We start from the raw sequence: 22,484 nt of genomic DNA on the forward strand, positions 1-22,484 counted from the left end.
AGGGAAAAGGTGCATGTGAGGAAAAGTAGTCATTGTTTGATTGGTCCATTTCAGAATAATATCTCTGATATGTTTTATAATTATTGATCATTAAAGTGTTCTCAGAGCTGGTAAAGGTGCAGCTAGTTTGAATGGCTTTGTATACTGCAGGGTAGCTGCTGGATTTACTGCAGGTGAACTAAAGTCTGATTTAAGGGCTGATTATATTTACCATCATTAATCCAGATCTGTAAAGAAACTAAAGGGATTAAATACATGTAGTGGAGTAAAAGTACACCATTTACCTCTGAACTGTAGTGGAGTAGAAGTAGCATCAACATTGTGCTTAAGTACATTACTTAAGTACAATGTACTTAGTTACTTTACACCTCAGGACTGGGTAAACTGTCATTTCTGTTTAGGCAATTCTAATGCATCTTGTTCATCATCATTTTGACTTCAGTGGGACCAAAAAACAAGTGTCTAAACAAAGGCAAGCAGTGGCACTGAGCTTGCCACCGGAATTCACACAGTTCGCCACCTCTGAGCCTACATATTCTCGTGTTCTTCATACTCACAACACAAGTAGCCTCTGCATTCCGTTCGACACTGGCAGTCATTGGTCAACTAACACGTCCATCATAGTTTCCCAGCCTGAACTATTGTGTGATTGGTTGCAGGGGCACCTACGGCGGTAGCACAGACGCTATTGGTTGAAAAACTAGGTTAGTGGTCCGACAGGCATGACGGTGAAGAGAAACTGGGTCACCGATCGAAAATCGTTTATGTCACAGTTCTGTGGGTTGCTATTGCACATTACCAGCGCCTTTCAATGGATAGACCAATCTCATTTCATATGCTGTAAGTATACAACGAAAACGAGCCTGCTAGTTATCAATATTGCATCTCGGTGACGCGGCTGGGGTTTAAATCATGATGGATATCGTCGATGTTTTCCCAGCTCTGTGGTTATGTCAGTGTGGTTTTCTGGAGCAGGAGGAGGGACGTTTGCTCTCAGGTCTTGACAGTTAGCTAGCTGCTGTATGCTAATATAAGTACACCAACGGGACTGAATGCTGTTATGGACAAGAGGTGGTCCCTCCGACCCCAGTATGTCACTCCAACGTTCACTGCTGTCAGGTTCTGGGGTTCGGAAGAAGCTCGTGCATAGGTAGGTGCCGGTCCGCAGGCTGCTTAACGTTAACTTAACGTGACCTAGTGCGAGCGACTAAACAATGCTATACAATGCTATCACGCTAGCTATGTAAACAGGCCTTGGTGGGTTACTGGCACACGGTTTCTTCGACAGCATCCATCCTGCTGCGCTTACGTCCATGTCACCATGTCTGTTCAAATAACACAGTAACATGTCATTTAAACCCGGATCGAGACCAGCTCACAGGTCCATCAAATCCCTTTAAAAAAAAAGCATCCACATGGTTATGAACTGTTGTGACAGTGTTTGGAATGTCAGTGAGTGTTTGGCGACTGCTCGGTCTCTGCAGTCTCCGCAGTGGCTGCCAGAGATGATCCTGGGCTTTGGGTTATGTTATGCATGATGTTGTTTGATCTGCTGCAGGGGATCCGGACCTTGGGATGGACGATGCCCAGGAAGGGGGTCAGGTTGCTGACAGGAGGAAGACTAGTTGTTTTTCATATTGCTGATTAATTAGTCTGTTTCTTTTGTTCGGAACACAGTCTTTTCCAATGGGGGGTCGTTGGCTGTGGGATCATTTCAGGATCATCCACAGAGACTTTTATGTTTACCTTGAGATATTGGGGATTTAAAACCGAGTAACAGGGGGACATTTAATTGTGGGACACACACGATCATTTTTAATATGGTGAGGGATATTACTGATAGGGTTATGACAACAATGTGTTTGAAGTTGTTTGATTTTTATTTTATTTTATATCTGTTATGGAAGTTGAGCATACATGATCTGGGACAGGGCAGAGTCATTTTTAGTTCTAATTATTTGTTATGCTTCTTTTTGTATTTCGCTGCTGCAATGAAAACATTTCCCAGTTTGGGATTAATAAAGTATTTCTGATTTTGATTCCGAATTCTACAATCTGAGTAATTATATAGAGTTTAGAATATCCTGGGTATATAACATTGTTTCTAAATGTAGAGGGCGATTAAACATGTAAAACCAAGCTTTTAAAAATAAGCAATAGCCCTTTAAATGCAGAATGTGTGATATTAGGTCTTGGGGACCTTAAAGGCAAAGAATGCTAGGAATGACCCATTAGCCTTTATGGATTCATTAATGTGCAGCTGGGTGTTTTCTCATTTTTTTGCTAAAAATCTTTAATATATTCTGCATGTGTTATCAGCATTGGGATATGAACCTTTTTATGGCAGGAAAACTCTCCGGTGTGAACTTCAGCCTCAGCCTGATGAGTGTTCTTTAGCTTGTGCTTATCAGGATCGATTGAACTCGCTAAGAAGCATTTTGACAACAGAAATGTGTTGTGGGAGTTTAGCAGGGCTGCGGTTAATCATCCTGTTAACCACTATGACTAAACAACGAAAAGGTAATTTGGTAAAGAAAGTGTCAATGAATTAAAACAGGATGCTGTAGCAGATGCTGGTGTGTCTGAGATTTCTGGGGATGATATGAGCCTCCAGTTGGATGTTCGGCTTCCCTAGAGTCCAGTCATTTTGATCATTCTGATGTTGTTCAGTTTTTGAGAACTATTGTCTCTTTTTTTACCTATGTTTTTTTTACTTAGAATAGAATCTCAAAGTTTTCTTGTATCAGATTATGGACACTGAGGTTTTTATTAGTGATATGTATTTACTGCAAGAACAAGGAACTACTCAACAAATCATCTGAAGATCCCTGCCACACACACACACACACACACACACACACACACACACACACACACACACACACACACACACACACACACACACACACACACACAGAGGGAGAGACATTACCAAGACATTATATGTAATTAAGGTCTTTCATTTGAATGTAAAGACATCACTTTTTCAATGTTGATGTTTCTCAAGCAGACTTTACTTTAACCAATCAGGATTATTGACTGTCTCCTCTCCAAATATCCTCCAATATAATATAAATTAGGGATGATAAGTGTGGCCTATTATCTTTCAGGTGTACGTTGATAAATAAGGTGACATGGGGGATGGCAGTAGGCCGTCTGTTTTGCTCGCCTTTGCTATTTTATGACTTGGTACTGTTGGCAGAGGTCAAGTAAACCTGGATCTGTTCAAAATCTGATGGCCATCTGTGCTTTGGAAGGATCACAACACTAACTGTGGCAATCTACTGGAATTTGAAAGTAATCCAGAGGGTCTTCTTTGCTACCTGCCCAGCTGCTGCAGGAGGAGTGCAATCCAAGACTCAGAGAGGTTCAGAGAGGTTCCACAGAGGTCCCAGAAAGGTTCCACAGAGGTCCCAGAAAGGTCCCAGAGTGGTTCAGAGAGGTTCCACATAAATCCTAGAAAGGTTCCACAGAGGTCCCAGAGGGGATCAGAGAGGTTCCACAGAGGTCCCAGAGAGGTTCCACAGAGGTTCCAGAGGGGATCAGAGAGGTCCCAGAAAGGTCCCAGAGAGGTTCCACAGAGGTCCCATAGAGGTTCCACAGAGGTCCCATAGAGGTTCCACAGAGGTTCCAGAGAGCTCCCAGAGAGGTCCCAGAGAGGTCCCAGAGAGGTTCAGAGAGGATAAGAGAGGTTCAAAGAGGTCCAGAGAGGTCCAAAGAGGTCCAGAGAGGTTGGGTGAGGTTCAGAGAGGTCCAAAGAGGTCAAGAGAGGTTGGGAAAGGTACAAAGAGGCCCAGAGAGGTTCAGAGAGGATAAGAGAGGTTCAAAGAGGTTGGGTGAGGTTGGGTGAGGTTCAGAGAGGTTCAGAGAGGTCTAAAGAGGTCCAGAGAGGTTACGAGAGGTTCAGCGTGATCCCTTCACTGGGAAGAATGGTTCACATCTTCATTACTGACTGAAGTGCCACTGCTTCTGTCTGTAGAGTAACATCACAGACACTTTCAGAATAAATAAGTATTTTCTGGCAAAAAATACACATGTTGGTGTAAGTATTTATTTAATAGAACTCCAAAAGAGCATCCTGTAAAGCCAAATCGATGAGCTTGATGGCTTCATTGTTTCGAGTTATACCTACACCAGTGTTGGCCTTCTCTTCAATCATGAAAACAAATTCACGTTTGGGTTTGAATTTGAAAAACTAAGCATTTTGCAACTCAATAATGCTCTTACATTAAGTTTTCCTCCTTTTGAGTCATCAGATGATTCTCTAGTGTAATAAAAAGTCAAATGTATAACTGATTGTAATCTACGTATGTATGTACAGTGGGGCAAAAAAGTATTTAGTCAGCCACCAATTGTGCAAGTTCTCCCATTTAAAAAGATGAGAGAGGCCTGTCATTTTTATCATAGGTATACCTCAACTATGAAAGACAGAATAAGAAAAAAAAATCCAGAAAATCACATTGTAGGATTTTTAATGAATTTATTTTCAAATGATTGTGGAAAATAAGTATTTGGTCAATAACAAAAGTTCATCTCAATACTTTGTTATATACCCTTTGTTGGCAATGACAGAGGTCAAACGTTTTCTGTAAGTCTTCACAAGGTGTTCACACACTGTTGCTGGTATTTTGGCCCATTCCTCCATGCAGATCTCCTCTAAAGCAGTGATGTTTTGGGGCTGTCGCTGGGCAACACGGACTTTCAACTCCCTCCAAAGATTTTCTATGGGGTTGAGATCTGGAGACTCGCTAGGCCACTCCAGGACCTTGAAATGCTTCTTACGAAGCCACTCCTTCGTTGCCCTGGCGGTGTGTTTGGGATCATTGTCATGCTGAAAGACCCAGCCACGCTTCATCTTCAGTGCCCTTGCTGATGGAAGGAGGTTTTCACTCAAAATCTCACGATACATGGCCCCATTCATTCTTTCCTTTCCACGGATCAGTCGTCCTGGTCCCTTTGCAGAAAAACAGCCCCAAAGCATGATGTTTCCACCCCCATGCTTCACAGTAGGTATGGTGTTCTTTGGATGCAACTCTGCATTCTTTCTCCTCCAAACACGACGAGTTGAGTTTTTACCAAAAAGTTCTATTTTGGTTTCATCTGACCATATGACATTCTCCCAATCCTCTTCTGGATCATCCAAATGCCCTCTAGCAAACTTCAGAAGGGCCTGGACATGTACTGGCTTAAGCAGGGGGACACGTCTGGAACTGCAGGATTTAAGTCCCTGGCGGCGTAGTGTGTTACTGATGGTAGCCTCTGTTACTTTGGTCCCAGCTCTCTGCAGGTCATTCACTAGGTCCCCCCGTGTGGTTCTGGGATTTTTGCTCACCGTTCTTGTGATCACTTTGACCCCACGGGGTGAGATCTTGCGTGGAGCCCCAGATCGAGGGAGATTAGCAGTGGTCTTGTATGTCTTCCATTTTCTAATAATTGCTCCCACAGTTGATTTCTTCACACCAAGCTGCTTACCTATTGCAGATTCAGTTTTCCCAGCCTGGTGCAGGTCTACAATTTTGTCTCTGGTCTCCTTTGACAGCTCTTTGGTCTTGGCCATAGTGGAGTTTGGAGTATGACTGTTTGAGGTTGTGGACAGGTGTCTTTTATACTGATAACGAGTTCAAAAAGGTGCCATTACTACAGGTAACGAGTGGAGGACAGAGGAGCCTCTTAAAGAAGAAGTTACAGGTCTGTGAGAGCCAGAAATCTTGCTTGTTTGTAGGTGACCAAATACTTATTTTACTGAGGAATTTACCAATTAATTCATTAAAAATCCTACAATGTGATTTCCTGGATTTTTTTTTCTCATTCTGTCTCTCATAGTTGAGGTATACCTATGATGAAAATTACAGGCCTCTCTCATCTTTTTAAATGGGAGAACTTGCACAATTGGTGGCTGACTAAATACTTTTTTGCCCCACTGTATATATTATTAGTGTGGTTCCATCACCAACATGTTGAGCTATTCACAGCAGAAGGTAGAGTGGGCCGAACCAGCATGACTAAATGTGTGTTCTCCTGCCAACATAGACTAATGTCTCGGCAGTACAGCCCTTTTTTCTCTTTCACACACATTTATTATTCCCCGATTAATCCATTAAATATGAATATACAGGTGGTGTTCCTTTAATTAGGGTAACATCATTGTCTGAGGAAGTTAGTTTGTGTTTTAAGAAAATCGAAAAATGTAAATATTTTAAAAATCCTCAGTCAAAAAGCGAGCTTGGACGCTTCTCAACACAGCTGGGTCTGTTATTCATTTTGCCAAAGTTGATCAAAAGTAACATTTGTATTCAGATGTTGGTCAGGATGGAGGTGTCGGTGGTGTTTGCCTGGCTGTGTCCTGGCTTCTTGACTGAGTGGGTGTAGAGCAGAGCTGCGTGCTGACTCACTGATGAAGTACAAGTAGGTGGAGGATGGAAATTGAGGGTAGCTGGTTTTTGAGACCATAGAGACTGGCTGACCCAGTTTCCACTCCAGCACCAGTTCTTTTCAGTGTTCAATCATGACATAGTGGTTTTCCCATCCAGTCCAGAACTCTGTCCCTGTGTGGCTCACCGAGGCTGTCCTGACCCAGAAATGTGCTGCTCTCACTGCCTGCTTCACCTCTGCATTCTGTTCTCCTTGCACATTGACGGAAATAAGTGTTTGATCCCCTGCCGATTTTGTAATTTTGCCCACTAAAAACAGTGAGAGACAGAATATCAAAAAGAAAATCCAGAATAATAATCAATCCAGTTGTCTCTCTCTCACCAAGCTGCTTGCTGCTGGTCTTGTCTTCTATTCCAGTCTTGTGCTGGTCTACAGTCTTGTCCCTGATGTCCTTAGACATTAGATCCACCATGATCACAAGACCTGTCTCTGGCCTGGCCCTCGATGGAGAGGTTGTAATCTGATTTAGTGACTGTGGACAGGTGTCTTTTATCCAGGTAAAGAGTTGATATTAGGAGTACTTTCTTAAAGCGAGAGGACTAACCGTCCGTCGGGGCCAGAATTCACATCAATTTTGAAAAAAAATGTTTATCTACATTTCTGGATTTTCTTTTTGATTTTCTGTCTGACTGTTAAAATAAACCTTCCATTGAAAGTATGGACTATTAATTTCTTTGTAAGTGGGCAAACTAACAAAATCGGCAGTGGATCAAATACTTCACTGTACGTGCTTTTATTCCAGTTATTTTTTGTATGATTTAGTGTAGGAAGGGAGAGATAGAGGGGAGATCATTGACTGAAATGTTTGGCTGGCTCGGGATTCAAACCGGTTAACCAGGCAGCAGAATTTGCATATCCGCTGCATTTTTTTGTTTCTTATTTGCGAACACTGAAATTGCTTGTCCAACACAAATGAAACCAATCAGATATTTTTCCGGGTCTCTGGAAAAAATATCCTTCAACCAGGGTATTCTATATCCTTGATATAATGCCCTGGCCCTGAAACTGAATGAGAGCGTATGTAGGATTGACAATTTGATCAACCAATCATATATTGATTTGTAGCCAATGGGCGCATTTCTGTCTACAGAAGGTCCAGTTGTGATAGGCACGGTTCCCCACTGATGGACAGGCTGTGGGCTATCCCATCAGGACCATATAGTAGTTCAGTATGTTGCCCATAGACGTTAGACCTGCTGTCCACAGAGGCCGGGTATCTAACCCTCCGATTAGTGTCCGAGCCGGTTTCTCATCCTGATGTTTCCCCTTAATTCTCTCTTCTGTTTTAAAAAAAATAGTAAACACATAGTGTTTTAAAACAAAAACAATAAGGTAGGCTTAACAGCCAAACTGGGATATGGAATACATATAGCTCCAGCCTAGAAGTGATCCGGAGACGCCTTAGAGGTCAGCAGTACAGTCCCTGAGGTGCTTTCAGGGCTTCTTAGCAGTCTTTAAAAATGAAAGGATGACCAGAAAGGAAATATATTTAGAGTTGTTGTTCTAAGCTTCAGACACTATAGCTTATAAAGTATATGCCATTATAGTCTTCATGAGTGATGGGGGTGTGTGAGTTACAACTACCACTAGTAATACTAATACTCATTATTAGTAGTATAAGTTGTGCTTTCAAGTGCTTAAATGGAAGAATCGACACCCTGCAAATTCAGCTTTGCATGCAAGTTAGAATGGAGAATAGAAAGAAATCTCTGACTTTTCATAATTGAATATATAATGGCACATCAAGAAAAATCCAATTAGCCCAGAATTATGAGTTACAATTACAACTAACCTTTTTGTGCCATATTCTGAATACATTTTTGGACCTTTGTGGTTTTGGATATACAGTGGGGCAAAAAAGTATTTAGTCAGCCACCAATTGTGCAAGTTCTCCCATTTAAAAAGATGAGAGAGGCCTGTAATTTGTATCATAGGTATACCTCAACTATGAGAGACAGAATGAGAAAAAAAAATCCAGGAAATCACATTGTAGGATTTTTAATGAATTTATTTCAAATTATTGTGGAAAATAAGTATTTGGTCAATAACAAAAGTTCATCTCAATACTTTGTTACATACCCTTTGTTGGCAATGACAGAGGTCAAACGTTTTCTGTAAGTCTTCACAAGGTTTCCACACTGTTGCTGGTATTTTGGCCCATTCCTCCATGCAGGTCTCCTCTAAAGCAGTGATGTTTTGGGGCTGTCGCTGGGCAACACAGACTTTCAACTCCCTCCAAAGATTTTCTATGGGGTTGAGATCTGGAGACTGGCTAGGCCACTCTAGGACCTTGAAATGCTTCTTACGAAGCCACTCCTTCGTTGCCCTGGCGGTGTGTTTGGGATCATTGTCATGCTGAAAGACCCAGCCACGCTTCATCTTCAGTGCCCTTGCTGATGGAAGGAGGTTTTCACTCAAAATCTCACGATACATGGCCCCATTCATTCTTTCTTTACACGGATCAGTCGTCCTGGTCCCTTTGCAGAAAAGCAGCCCCAAAGCATGATGTCTCCACCCCCATGCTTCACAGTAGGTATGGTGTTCTTTGGAGGCAACTCTGCATTCTTTCTCCTCCAAACACGACGAGTTGAGTTTTTACCAAAAAGTTCTATTTTGGTTTCATCTGACCATATGACATTCTCCCAATCCTCTTCTGGATCATCCAAATGCCCTCTAGCAAACTTCAGACGGGCCTGGACATGTACTGGCTTAAGCAGGGGGACACGTCTGGAACTGCAGGATTTAAGTCCCTGGCGGCGTAGTGTGTTACTGATGGTAGCCTCTGTTACTTTGGTCCCAGCTCTCTGCAGGTCATTCACTAGGTCCCCCCGTGTGGTTCTGGGATTTTTGCTCACCGTTCTTGTGATCATTTTGACCCCACGGGGTGAGATCTTGCGTGGAGCCCCAGATCGAGGGAGATTAGCAGTGGTCTTGTATGTCTTCCATTTTCTAATAATTGCTCCCACAGTTGATTTCTTCACACCAAGCTGCTTACCTATTGCAGATTCAGTTTTCCCAGCCTGGTGCAGGTCTACAATTTTGTCTCTGGTCTCCTTTGACAGCTCTTTGGTCTTGGCCATAGTGGAGTTTGGAGTATGACTGTTTGACGTTGTGTACAGGTGTCTTTCATACTGATAACCAGTTCAAAAAGGTGCCATTAATACAGGTAACGAGTGGAGGACAGAGGAGCCTCTTAAAGAAGAAGTTGCAGGTCTGTGAGAGCCAGAAATCTTGCTTGTTTGTAGGTGACCAAATACTTATTTTACAGAGGAATTTATCAATTAATTCATTAAAAATCCTACAATGTGATTTCCTGGATTTTCTTTTCTCATTCTGTCTCTCATAGTTGAGGTATACCTATGATAAAAATTACAGGCCTCTCTCATCTTTTTAAATGGGAGAACTTGCACAAGTGGTGGCTGACTAAATACTTTTTTGCCCCACTGTAACTTCTTGCGCCCCGATATTTTATGTATTTGTTTTTGTTTACATTTGTGTAAGATGTGAGTGATTTTCCCCCGCCTCTCTCTCCAGGGGTAGACGGGTTGCACCAGCTCTTTGAGGATCAAATTAAATCGGGGCACAGCGACCACATCAATCCGGACAAAACTAGGTCAGGCTGAATCAGAGCAGATCAGAGCAGACCCCGCTGATCCAGGCGATCCCCGGCCCGTTCCAGTTTCATATCCAGGTAACTGAAGCAGCCTGATCCACTCGTGTTTCACAGGGGTGGTGGGGGTGGGGGGGTGGGGGGGGCTACTGATCTTATACAGAAGGCTGACTCATGTGACAACTGCCTGAGAGCAGAATGCATGAGGAGAGAATACAGAGGTTATCGGTGCTTGTTTACCATGCTGTCTGCTCACTGTCCTCAGTCACACGGTCATGTGGCGATAGCCTTGAAAGCCCTCTATTGTCCACTGAATCTGAGGTATCCAAATATTGACTGTAGTATTGTATTCTAGTGGTTATTGTAAGTGTTTTTAAATGATGCCATTGTGTATGTAAAAGTGTACCTCCTGAAGTAAAACAAGGCGTAAGGAAAAGCTGTTTTTGGTCACAGGGACAGAAAATAGGACCTGATGGAGTGAGCTTATTACACATTTATATATCTGAGGCTCAGCATTTAGACAATTATTTTTTCATTTTAATCAGTACTGTAGAGTGCAGTTATACAGTTCGCATACTATATTGTCTGATTTAAAGAGGAACCTATTTCCCAGACCCCCAGTTGTCTACCTCCACATGTTGGCCCAGTAATGTAGACACTGAGACTCTTACTCGGTTACTAAGAGCACTATTCTCGGTCACTTCCCTGGAACAGACCTTTCAATAACCATTCAACCAGAGAGGCATGGTCAAGTTACTCTTTAGTAAAGTAACTCAATAATTAGGTAGCTGGGCAGAGACCGGCCTCAGTGAGTAAACTCAGTGTTCAGTCATCTAAAGAAGAGTATCTGCACAGCGTTTGGTCCGAGTCAGATGTTAACTGAAATACTTTTCTTGGAAATTAGGGAATTGGACCACGCATAAAGGCTGAATGATTTGGAAAAATCTATAAAGGTGTGATTATTTTGACTAATGTACCAATTACAATTATTATTTCCAGGATTGAATGTTTTTTTTGCATTTTCTTCTCATTTAAATTTGTTTTTAATAAAATGATCACAGAGATTATTTTCCTTGCCATTTTTTTAACTGGTATTGTGACAAAATATTACCCTTGCCTGAGATTTGGATATTGCACTAGTCCACATAGCTATTTCCATAAGATCCAGATTATGGTAGGACCTAAATATTCTTTTAAAGAAAAGGCTGACACACTGTCCTTCTGTACGTTGAGGCAGCGTCTTCCTGTTTACTCCTCATTGATGTTTGTTCACCATGTTTTTCAGATTGACTCTGCTGTGGATGAGTCTTCATTCTAAATGTTATTTGTTCACAGTTGAGGGCCCAAGAGTGGATGGAAGGAGATGATTTTAACACAGAGGCTGTGATGAACATCTGTGGTGAGACTGCCTTCATATGAATCTTTAAACACACACTGTCCCTGTTATCAATGTGTTTGAGCCATCATAATGAAAGTGCAGCTCTGAAACGTACCTGTGGGTGTTTCCACTGAGACCGCTCTGAACCTGACCTTTTATTTAATGTTTAGAGCATGATTTATATCAATTATTGCAGTCAGTAACAAGACCATTCCTTCACATGCCTTGTTATTGGTTGGCAGTTTAAGATAAGCTAAGATGTACCTTTATTAGAAATTCAGGAGTTTAAGCAGCAACAGAGTGAGAAAGGAAAACAGGACAGATTCACATAAGATACACATTATATACAGGTAAGTAACTGTTTAAAACAAACTGTTAAAACTAAAAAATAATTAAATGAACATATACATTTTGGAGTCCGTATTGTTAAGTATATTTACATGTGTGTTTGCAGAAAAAAATAGAACGAGAAATATCTGAACAAACATCCATTACAATACACAGGCCCAGCTTGTTAAATACTAGAGTGCTTGCAGATATTGCTCACGGTTTTTTCTGTGTTAATTACATTTTATTCGATTGACATGCATCCAAATTCTCAATGGAAATGGTCACTTCACTGCAGAGTTTCCCTCATCTGGTGACATGTTTCAGCACCCCCCCCTGCCCCCATGCAGAATGGCTGACAATTTTGAGAAATATTTATACAATGGAAAAAGTGACAAATATGCTACAATTACAGAGGGAGACTTTTAAAGAGAGATGGGCACCATTGGTGGAGGTAATAAATAGGAGGACACTGGGATTAATAATGGAAGTATTTTAAAGGCTACATAAAAAGGAACTGGACTGTGTGACACCCCAAAATAATATTATATGACTTCTTTAAAATGAGGAATTTTTATTTTTGAAATGTTCTGGTATTACTTATTGGATATAAAGAAGAATGTGAGAAAATAACTATTAAAGAATAAGTAAAAAATAAGAAAAGAATACAATTCTCAGTTATTACAAAACCCATGAACTCATTCTATTGAACTCCGTTGAGAGGAAGAGGCTGAATGATCCGACTTCTTGTCTCCCCTCTGCAGATGACCTGATGGCAGACCAAAGGATGGACATCTCGTCTACAATGACCGACTTCATGTCGCCCGGCTCCACCGACCTCATCTCCAGCTCCATCAGCACGCCCGGCATGGACTACACCCGCAAGAGGAAGGGCAGCACCACCGATTACCAGTGAGTCCACCAGGAGGAGTGGAGGAAGCACAGAGAGAAATAAGCAGGAAGGATGAAGCAGGACAACAGCAGCAGAAGCATACTGCAGAGAAAGTGAAGGGAATAGACTTACATATTGAAAAAAAATGAAGTATGCACATGTTATTAATAATAATAATAACGTAAAATTAGTTTAAAAAAAAGTATATAGGTAATATATATAGTAATAGGCAGGTAGAAGACAAGGAAGTGAAGAATTCTGGAAATAAGTGGAGGGAGGGAGAAATAAATCAGAATCAGAATCCCTTTATTCCTCCCACAGAGGGGACATTTTCATTTGTTACAGCAGAAAGAGCCAAAGACAGCTTAATATTACACCAAGATACAGAAATTACACAATTTTACAAAATACACAAAAACTGACCTCAGAAACAGTTCTGAGGTATAGCAGCCAGGTATATATTGCACATAATTGGTATTGCCCAACAAGGGGTGTTATAGAAAGTAAATAAATAAAATGATGTGTACTATTAACAAATGTCCATCAGTTATTTTTACACATTGTAAAAAGATGAGATTTCTGGATACCTCGAAGACGCACACTGATTAATACATGTGTTTTTCCTTTCAGAATTGATGGCTTCTCATTTGAGTAAGTTCAAACATGACTCAGTTTTAATAAGAGTAGCACAATTTCATTCATCAAGATCTGAAGTATAAAGCACCCACAGTGTATTCTGCATTATGAAGAACAGCAAAGCCTGTATGGAACTGAAGTGCTGTGGTGGTTCTAAAGGTCTCTGATGTTCTAATTGTCTCCTGTCTTTCCTCTTCAGTGACATGGATCCAGACAAAGACAAACTGGGAGGGTAAGCAGCCGTCATTACTGTGATGAAGAGGGAACTGTAATCCTCAGTGGTGCTGTGTGTGTTGCTCTTAATCAGTTGAACCCACATGAAAACACCTCTGGAGATATGTATGAAAGCGGATACTTTTGGTTTTCTTGTCTCTTAAGGTGTCTGATGGCACACGATACAATGATAGTTTTGGGAATTTGGTTAAGGGTGCTCACAGCATTGAAAAATAACAATAAAAAGGAGAGAATACAGAAAATAATGTTCCCTTTTACAGAAAGATCAGTAAGAAAAACTGACAAAATGCTTAAAAGAACTCTAAACTTTTAAACGAAAGATTCAAAGCAATACAGCTTAATGTGGATACATTTTCTCATTCCCCTTGCGGTCTCTATGGTGCGGTTAATAAATAGTTTGCCTTCCACTCATGCTACACACCTTTTACCTGTCTTAGGGCCACACCTATGATTCGTCAGCACATTGATGTTCGGCATCAATCAAAACAATAATAGATATAAATAATAAAACATCATATACGAACATTCATAATATTCCATTATAATTATAAATAAGATTGAAATGCAAAATGGCTTCAACACACACGTTACTGATTTCTAACTGCAAGGAGCTCTGCACTGTGACCGAGGATCCAATCTCAGATACTCACAGAATGAAAGGTCCTTGCTTAGATTTCAAACTAAAACAGTTGAATTTGCCTTGAAATTCAATCCTCCTTATCAAGCTAAACCCAGAGTGAACTAACCTCAGATGAAATTACGGTGGGTCCAGCAACAGTAACCTCTGACAGTAGGCAGGTACAACCACCACACATTTTGATGGGATTTGCTCGGTGTGACTGGGAACAGAGTGACAATAACACTCATCATTGTATTGGTTTTGTCGTGGCTTCCTTCCATAGTGTTCCATCAAGCCGCTACACGTCCTAAACAGATGCGTTTTCTCTCCTTTTATTTGTTTTACTCATTTTCGTTGACTTGCTTGGCCTCTGATGCGTTTGCCCAAAGCAAAATAACACTTTTGACACATTTATCATAGAAAACACGCCTTTACAATATTCAAAACAAATCAAACAAAAAAGTCAAAACTCAAATAAAATAATGAACAACTTAGGTGGCCCTTCTTTATTTCTTTGAATTTATAGGTCGGTATAACGAAACTTAAATGGTAAAAACTGTGGGGGCCTCTTTTCCACAGGATGCCCATTTCTGTCACTTTAGAGACTGGCTGGAATTGTAGTCCTTCATGCCGTGCTGACTCATGCGTGACCATTAGGTGGCCTTTTGGTACCACTTTACAATAAGATACCCTTAAAAAGGATTCATAAAGCGTTTATAATTAGGTTGTAAACACTTTATTAATCATTAGGAACCGTTTATAAACAAGTTCTAACATAGTTTTCATACATCAACACAGGCTCACTATTTGGCAAGATGACTAAGCATTATATCGGCTACCTAGCTTACCTCGTGTTCTTCATCTGTTAGTAACTCATTCATAAATGGTCATAAGAGATGCCAAGAAACATCAAGGGTGTGGGGGGGTTCAACTCGGTGAACAACAGATACCGAGGATGCTGGCTGGTGAAGAAGATGAGGTAAGCTAGGTAGACAATATAAGGCTTAGCAGTACAGATAAATGTAGGCTCACTATTTGGCAAGCAACCTGTCACAGTTGCCCTGTTTATCTCATGGCTTAGAAAAAAAGGTACTGGCCCTAACAGGTTTGTTAGTAGAAACCATGGCACATCACTATATATTATTCAAGGTAAATTCATTTTTGTAACTGCAACCCTAGAAGCAGAGCAATCATAAAGATAGAATATGTAATTCTCACCCCTCTGTTAGTTCTTCCTCCTATCCCACTCAAGCTTTGACTTTCTCTCAAATGTTCTCCTCTAACATTTCCCTGTTTGTCTCTGCAGTGACCAACAGGGCCGGATTAAGAATGCCAGGTAAACCCCTCCTCCTCTTCCAGTTTTCTCTCACTCCCCCTGCCTTCTAATCTTTCTTACATGAATTAAATGTCCCTCTGTGTGATGGGGAACAGAGAGAGCTTTGTGCCCGGTGATAATAAGAAACTGTATACATTGAAATGTATAGATCTGCGCATAATGTGGAGCTGAGGGTGTGTAAGAGCATACCCAATGGCTGATGACAAGCTCCCTCTGTGGAGAGTGGTCCCTTTTATTAGCAGCCTCAGAACAGTTGGACAGTCCTGGAGGAGAGACCCAACAGAGAGGCATTTTATCCGTAGAGGACGGCATGTTCTGAGCTGTCATATATCATGTTAGATTAGATTAGAGTTTAAGGATTCATACCGAAGGTGAAATGCAACCAAGTGTTTTTTTTCTTCTCATTCAGATGGGATGTGTGTTCTAACCCTCTATGCTCCCCTCCCAACAGAGAGGCTCACAGTCAGATCGAGAAGCGGCGCAGGGACAAGATGAACAGCTTCATCGATGAGCTGGCCTCTCTGGTGCCCACCTGCAACGCCATGTCCCGCAAACTGGACAAGCTGACGGTGCTGCGCATGGCCGTCCAGCACATGAAGACACTAAGAGGTGAGCATGCACTGCCACACACACGCTGTCCAGCACGAGTGTGTATAACAAACTCACTGCTCCATAGTTTCTCTTCTGTTAACCTTCTTCACACTGTACATTTCACTTTCATATTTAACTTGTACGTCATTCCTTGCACACTTACTGTACTTTAAATAGGATCCTACTTAAAAGTTGTTAGCTGTAGTTTAGCCCTTTTAATAGAGTTTATTTATCAGACAGATTCTTATTTTTACAGTCAACTTGTATATATTTCACTTTTTAGTTCTGTTTGTTGCTGCTGTAACAACAGTTTTTTTTCAATGAAGTATATCTTATCTTTAATCTGCTGAAAAAAGGAGTGCAGATTTAAGAGACATACACACATTTTTCACATTTCCTGGTTTTGGTTTTTCTTATTTACAGGAAGTTTCACTACTACCTCTCTTTTGTTAAATATATCAAAACGACAGAATCCCCCCCACCCCCACCCTCACAAGAACTGCAAATTGATCACCGCATTGTATCGCTAACACATCCTGATACATTTCACATGATAAAGTACAAATAACACCAGAAAGAAGACAAACACAAAATTCAAAGAAATTATTTAATACAAAAATAGAATGAAAGAATAACTAGAGGGGGAACTTTTAGACTTAGACAGGGGATAGGACTTTCAATGAACTAAAATATGATATAAAGGGCTGCTATTTCCCTTAAAACGCCTATGAGTTTACTTTTAATTTGAACTTGATCTTTTCCAATTTGAGTGCACAGACATATCTGCCAGAAAGTAGTTTATCCAGTTATAAAAGAGGCACAGAAAAGATTCTACGTAAGAACTACAACTCAAGTATTTCTAAGGCTCTGTGGAGCAGCTTCCTGAGTCTGATCATGAAGGGAAATAAAGATTCACAGTAGAGATCCATCAGAGACGGAGCTGCAGCAGATAGTGGACCGACTTTCTTTTTAAAGAAATGTCAACTTCCATTGGCAAGTTGTTATAGGATGAGATTTTACTGAGGACAACATATCGTCAGATCAGATGAAATAATATAAAAATGGATCATTGCATTCCCAATCACAATCAGGAATCCTCTGTTTGCCCTGCAGCGGGGGAATGTGTGGCAACAGCAAATGCACACGTCTCTATAAGTACTATATTAGATAATAGAAAGTACAGTTTATTAATAAAAATGTAAGAACAAAGGAGCTGGAAGCACATGTGCTCACCATGGAAAGAAAAAAATAATCCTGAAAAAAGTGTTTGAGGAGCCAGTAACAACAACAGATTGTAAATAAATAAATTGTAAATTAAGACAACAGTGTTAATCGCACATTCATAATGCATGTTTTTATAATTACAAATGAATTTTGGTGGGTAGATGTAAAAAGATAGTCTTTTATATTTGTCTAATGATATTTTTTGTTTATCAATTTGATACTGCTTAAGTTTGTACAGTTAAAAATTATTTTGTTTCATTTCATTATTATTATTTGGTTTAACCCGTTCGAAATAAATCAAATCAAAGCACCAAGCATTTGTAATTGTACTACACAATGTTATTTATATGCATTTTATTTTTTAATTGATCAGGACAGGCTTGCTAGGAGACGATATATTACAATAAAACTCTTTTTAATGACACGTTCTCACAGGGAAGAGCTTCTTTGAGCATTTCACAAACTAAAGGACTGGGAGGAGAGCTTGGAATAAAGTGTGTAAGCATAGAGGTGTGACAGGTGTGTTTCTTGGTGTGTGTGCAGGTGCAGCCAACCCGTACACAGAGGCCAACTACAAGCCCTCCTTCCTGTCGGACGAGGAGCTGAAGCACTTGATATTGAGGGTGAGTCCAACCAGCCAGTCCGGGACAAACTTCCTTTTCATCCATTCATTGTTTATGTATTATGGTATTCAGAACATCAAAGTATTGTATGTTAATAACATAAAGAATAATGTTCTCGGTCGGGATGAAGCTTTATTTTATGTTTGTGCCAGGAAACTGTTTGTATGCTACGGTTTTCCATGAGAGAAGAATCTTGATCACCTTCATTTCCTCCTTTTTTAACTCAGAAATGAGGTTTGATTGTGTGTAAATGGTTTCTCAGAGACCATACACTTCAAACGGAAGACTTAAACCTGTGGTAATAAGGAGGAATAAAGTTGCTTTGTAAGGTGTGACACAGATTCAGGGGATTATTTTTTCTGTATCTTCTATAAATAGTCAAACGGGAGGACAGAACATGATAGGAAGACAACACTAGGGTTTCTTTTCTTTAACGAGGAACACGTGTTGTGAGACTCCCCACATTTATCTCAGTGTTCTGTGTGTTGGATGCCAGGCGGCTGATGGCTTCCTGTTTGTGGTTGGGTGTGACCGCGGGAAGATCCTCTTTGTCTCTGAGTCCGTCTTCAAGATTCTCAACTACAGCCAGGTGCGCTGACTCACGTTAATGCTCTGCTGTTTACTCACAAAGCACCTGTTGATATTGTTTAGCCATCACAAGTTGTGGAGATTCTGTCTCACTTTTAAATTGAAGATTTAAATTGCCTTGCAGTTTCATAATGAACGACTGATTGATGTCCTTCAGAGAGTTGGATGTTGTAGATGTGTTCAGCTCTGTCCTTGGCTGTTTATGTTCTGTGCCTCTGTTCACCTCTCCCTTCCTTCCCTCTCTTCCTGCTCTCTCTCTCCGTTGTCCTTCCCTCTGCAGAATGACCTGATAGGTCAGAGTCTGTTTGACTACCTTCACCCCAAGGACATCGCCAAGGTCAAAGAGCAGCTGTCCTCTTCAGACACAGCCCCTCGAGAGCGGCTCATCGATGCTAAAAGTAAGAGTCCAGACACACCAGAACACAAAACACAAGAGGTCCTGTTCCGAACACTTTGTTGGAGGAAATCTCGGTCTGGGCCAGTTGAATACCCGGACCTCCTCCTCCATTATTCTAACAACACATTCTATCAGGTTCAGAAGAAGTCGCTGGAGGCAGTCAGAGTTGGTTTGCAATAGAACTTTTATTACGTCAAAGACAGAAATCAGTCTGAGCAGACCCCGGGGTCATACTGCTAAACAAACGTTGTTCCAGCACTTCTATAGATAAACCTTCTTGTTCCTTATTGGTTGACCTTTGTGAAGGACAACAAACCACCTCCCTGTTCCTTTGTTGGCAACTTTTTTGCAGTCTTTGCAGTTATCCACACTTCCGCACACGTGTCCTTGAGGCACTCCATCACATAGACCGCTTCTTGACCTTCACCAAAGTTCACCACCGTTAGCTTCAGACAGTGTGAAGAATAATTAACCTGAACCTAAAACACACACACTCAGAGAGAGAGAGAGAGTGGGGGAGAAAGGGGCCTGTAAACAGACATGCGTACTAGTCTTAGCAGCAGAGCCCCCTTACTCTCCTTACTACTTATTACTCTTACTTACACACACATTCTGATGGAAACACTGTTCTGACTCACCCTAACATTACATTGTATTATTATTCTGAATACTTATTATTCACATTATTTTCTAATACAGAACATTCCCCAAGGAAATTATACTCCCAACAACTTCCTTTCAACATGGACCCAACTATCATTTATTAATGACCACATTTATCCTACAGTCATCAAATAATCTCAACAACGCACTCTTCCATTTTGTGAAGGCAATTGTCCTTTTTCAAGTCAGGGTTTTAAGCAGACTTTAGAATTTGTATGGCACATCACTGACCTATCTTCACCAGGAATAAAGTCAGGAGAAGATTCAGAGTCAGAACTGTCAGTCAGAACGTGGTGATGGTAGAGTGCTTCTTACAGAAAGATTGGCCTTGCGTGTATTATTGCAATGCACCACAACATAATGAATCACAACATGTATCATGAATCCTGACAGCCTAGTGTCATGTCCATTTGTCTGTGGTTTAAAACAATGGTATAAGGATCATAAAGCCTCTTCATTTTTCATTCACTTGTTAGTGGAGATTCATATTGTGACAGCGGAGATTATGGGCTGCCTTGACTAGCATGATCTGATGTTCTGCTGAGATATGTATCAGCTTTCATTTCAAATCTCGCAAAAATAATTTATAAAAAAGAGAGAAGTCTGATTCAAATATTAAAAAGAACTGCTATTACAAGGACGCAATGCAATAATGCTAGAAAAATACAACTACAGACAATGGCTGGTATAGATGAAACATTAGATAATGGAACAAACTGGCACACACACACACACACACACACACACACACACACACACACACACACACACACACACTATTAACACAGCTGTAAAACTATAATGTGCTGTTGGTATTATTTCTATGTATTACATCATTGGAATATTTTCATCATTCTCAAAAGCACATCAATTGTGTGTGTGTCTGTGTGTGTGTGCGCAGCCGGTCTCCCAGTGAAGACGGACATCACCCCCGGCCCGTCCAGACTCTGCTCTGGAGCCAGACGCTCGTTCTTCTGCAGGATGAAGTGCAACAGGCCTTCCGTCAAAGTGGAGGACAAAGACTTCCCCTCCACCTGCTCCAAGAAGAAAGGTGCAGTGTGTTCTCTGAAGACATGACACACACAAAGCTTTGCATCTCCAGTCCTGGGCACTCCTCTACCTTACGCACTCAACACTCAGTTTTCAGTTTTTCTCGTATGAATTCAAAAGCTATTTCCAGAGGCACATCCTTATTAGCACCAGGACTCACACCCCAGTTAGCAAGAGGGCATCCATTACACAACCCATAGCCTCTTAAAGTGCATGTATTTACATATTGATGGAACACTCCCTGAACCCAATCCCAAAGAGCAATAGGACAACTGGATCCTTGGTCAGGAGCAGGGGGGGGGGGGGGTGAAGTACTCAGATCCTGTACTCAGATCCTGTACTCGAAGAGAAGTAGAAATACTCCACACCTCGGTTTGAAAGCCTGTTAGAGGTTTAGACACTCGTGCTGATGCTCAAACAAGTCACCATGGTTACAACCATTCACCATTAGTGGATGGATCAGATGGAAGATGTGATGTTAGCATGAATTGGTAGAGTTGGTCAGTGTTGCTTTCACTCCACAAACAAAGGGCTCCACAGTGGGAGTACTGGGAGGTGGAGCGGGGCCCACAGTCCGGTTCTTTAGGCCACTTCGTTTCACGTGGAAGCTCCGTTCCATTGTTACGTGTGCATTGTAAGGTCTTGTATATTTTCAGACTCTTTCAAAATCTAAGCAGCTCATGAACATCAGATTTAGAAACAAAAAGAAGTTTGCAAAAAAAGAAACGCCATTTTTATTTTATGGTCATCTATCATTTTTGTCCAAGAGATGCTGATTTAAAACCGTTGCTATGAAAAGTTACGGTCGGTTTCTCCCACACACACCTGAAAGAAGGGAGCCTCTTTTAGCTGTCAGAGAGACGACAAACGAAGTTCACTCCCTCACTGAGTGGGAATGGGTAGGGGGCGGTTTGGAACTGGGCCTTAGTCAGCATCAGAATCCCAGCGGTACAGCTGAAGTGACCTGAGCAGGCTAACACACCGGGTCTGTGAGGTCAGCGTGGCTCTCTGTGAGGTCACGGTGACGATGTAAGAACACTGATAGGGCAGTGTTCCAACACGTGTCAGGGGGTGGGGGAAAAACTAGAAAGGGATATTAAAAATTAAAGTTCTGGACGGCAGGGTTTCAATCTTAATGGATTTGCTTACTGTTCCCTGGCAAACGGTGACAGCAGACACAGATTTAAAGAGGTAGTGTGTGACGGGTTGTGCAAGACTAACCGTATGAAGCAGAACAGGATATTGTTCGCAGGATGAGCGTTAATGTAATGCTTAAATGTTTTTCAGTGTTTTCATTAGTAGGGGTCAATTACGTGAGTTATGGGATGCTGCCTAGCTCAGTGTTTAGAGCTGTGCCCGTGTCCTGGGCTTATTTCCTGCTGCGGAGGAGGCAGGTTCACATCCCCTCTCTCCCCTCCTCAACACTGTCACTCCTTCAAAGACTAACACTTTTTAAAAAGAACTTCTCCAGTTAGTGTAAGTTCCCCAAAGTACCCCAAAGTTTTATGTTAGATAGTACGGGTCTCCAGCAGATAGAAACTGCTGGATGCTAGCTTTTATATGTTGAGCAATTTGAACAATTAGCATCAGTTGAGTCTATTTCTATAATCAATTTTTTTAAACCAGAAAGTGGCCATATTTATGTGGGTTTTTTTACACATTTTGGGTTGGTTTTGAAGATATAGGGGACTTGGATTGCACAGATTGCTTATTTATTTGAAAAATTGTCAAAACTAGATATACAATTGTTTATCTTGTGCTCTATATCCAAAGGTCACAACACTAATGGTAGTCATAATCAGCCCACTGAGAGTAGAGATATGACACAGTCTATTAAAACTGGCATTTTTTATCCTTAAAAATGTCAGAATTGCTTGAGTATCT

The 22,484-nt window shown here is 41.1% G+C and overlaps 1 protein-coding gene across 6 annotated transcripts in view; it reads left to right on the plus strand.

The window, feature by feature from the left end:
• Window positions 1-693: 693 nt before the first annotated feature.
• The window catches only part of bmal1a (basic helix-loop-helix ARNT like 1a), a 28,885-nt gene continuing 7,094 nt past the window's right edge, over window positions 694-22,484 (plus strand). For 2 of the 6 annotated variants that reach the window (XM_063901220.1, XM_063901245.1), the window contains exons 1-12: window positions 694-840; window positions 9,967-10,123; window positions 11,378-11,441; window positions 12,512-12,659; window positions 13,270-13,290; window positions 13,475-13,507; window positions 15,435-15,464; window positions 15,916-16,073; window positions 17,823-17,902; window positions 18,399-18,491; window positions 18,771-18,888; window positions 20,452-20,601. In XM_063901220.1, the coding sequence (XP_063757290.1) occupies window positions 11,396-11,441; window positions 12,512-12,659; window positions 13,270-13,290; window positions 13,475-13,507; window positions 15,435-15,464; window positions 15,916-16,073; window positions 17,823-17,902; window positions 18,399-18,491; window positions 18,771-18,888; window positions 20,452-20,601 (877 nt within the window). In that variant the 5' untranslated portion in view covers window positions 694-840; window positions 9,967-10,123; window positions 11,378-11,395. Of the gene's footprint in view, window positions 841-896; window positions 1,151-9,966; window positions 10,124-11,327; window positions 11,442-12,511; window positions 12,660-13,269; window positions 13,291-13,474; window positions 13,508-15,434; window positions 15,465-15,915; window positions 16,074-17,822; window positions 17,903-18,398; window positions 18,492-18,770; window positions 18,889-20,451; window positions 20,602-22,484 lie in introns of those variants that run through there. The other 4 variants (XM_063901237.1, XM_063901228.1, XM_063901252.1 and 1 more) reach the window with 4 other exon arrangements.

Source organism: Eleginops maclovinus, chromosome 2 (assembly GCF_036324505.1).
Source record: "Eleginops maclovinus isolate JMC-PN-2008 ecotype Puerto Natales chromosome 2, JC_Emac_rtc_rv5, whole genome shotgun sequence".
NCBI classification, from domain to species: domain Eukaryota; kingdom Metazoa; phylum Chordata; class Actinopteri; order Perciformes; family Eleginopidae; genus Eleginops; species Eleginops maclovinus.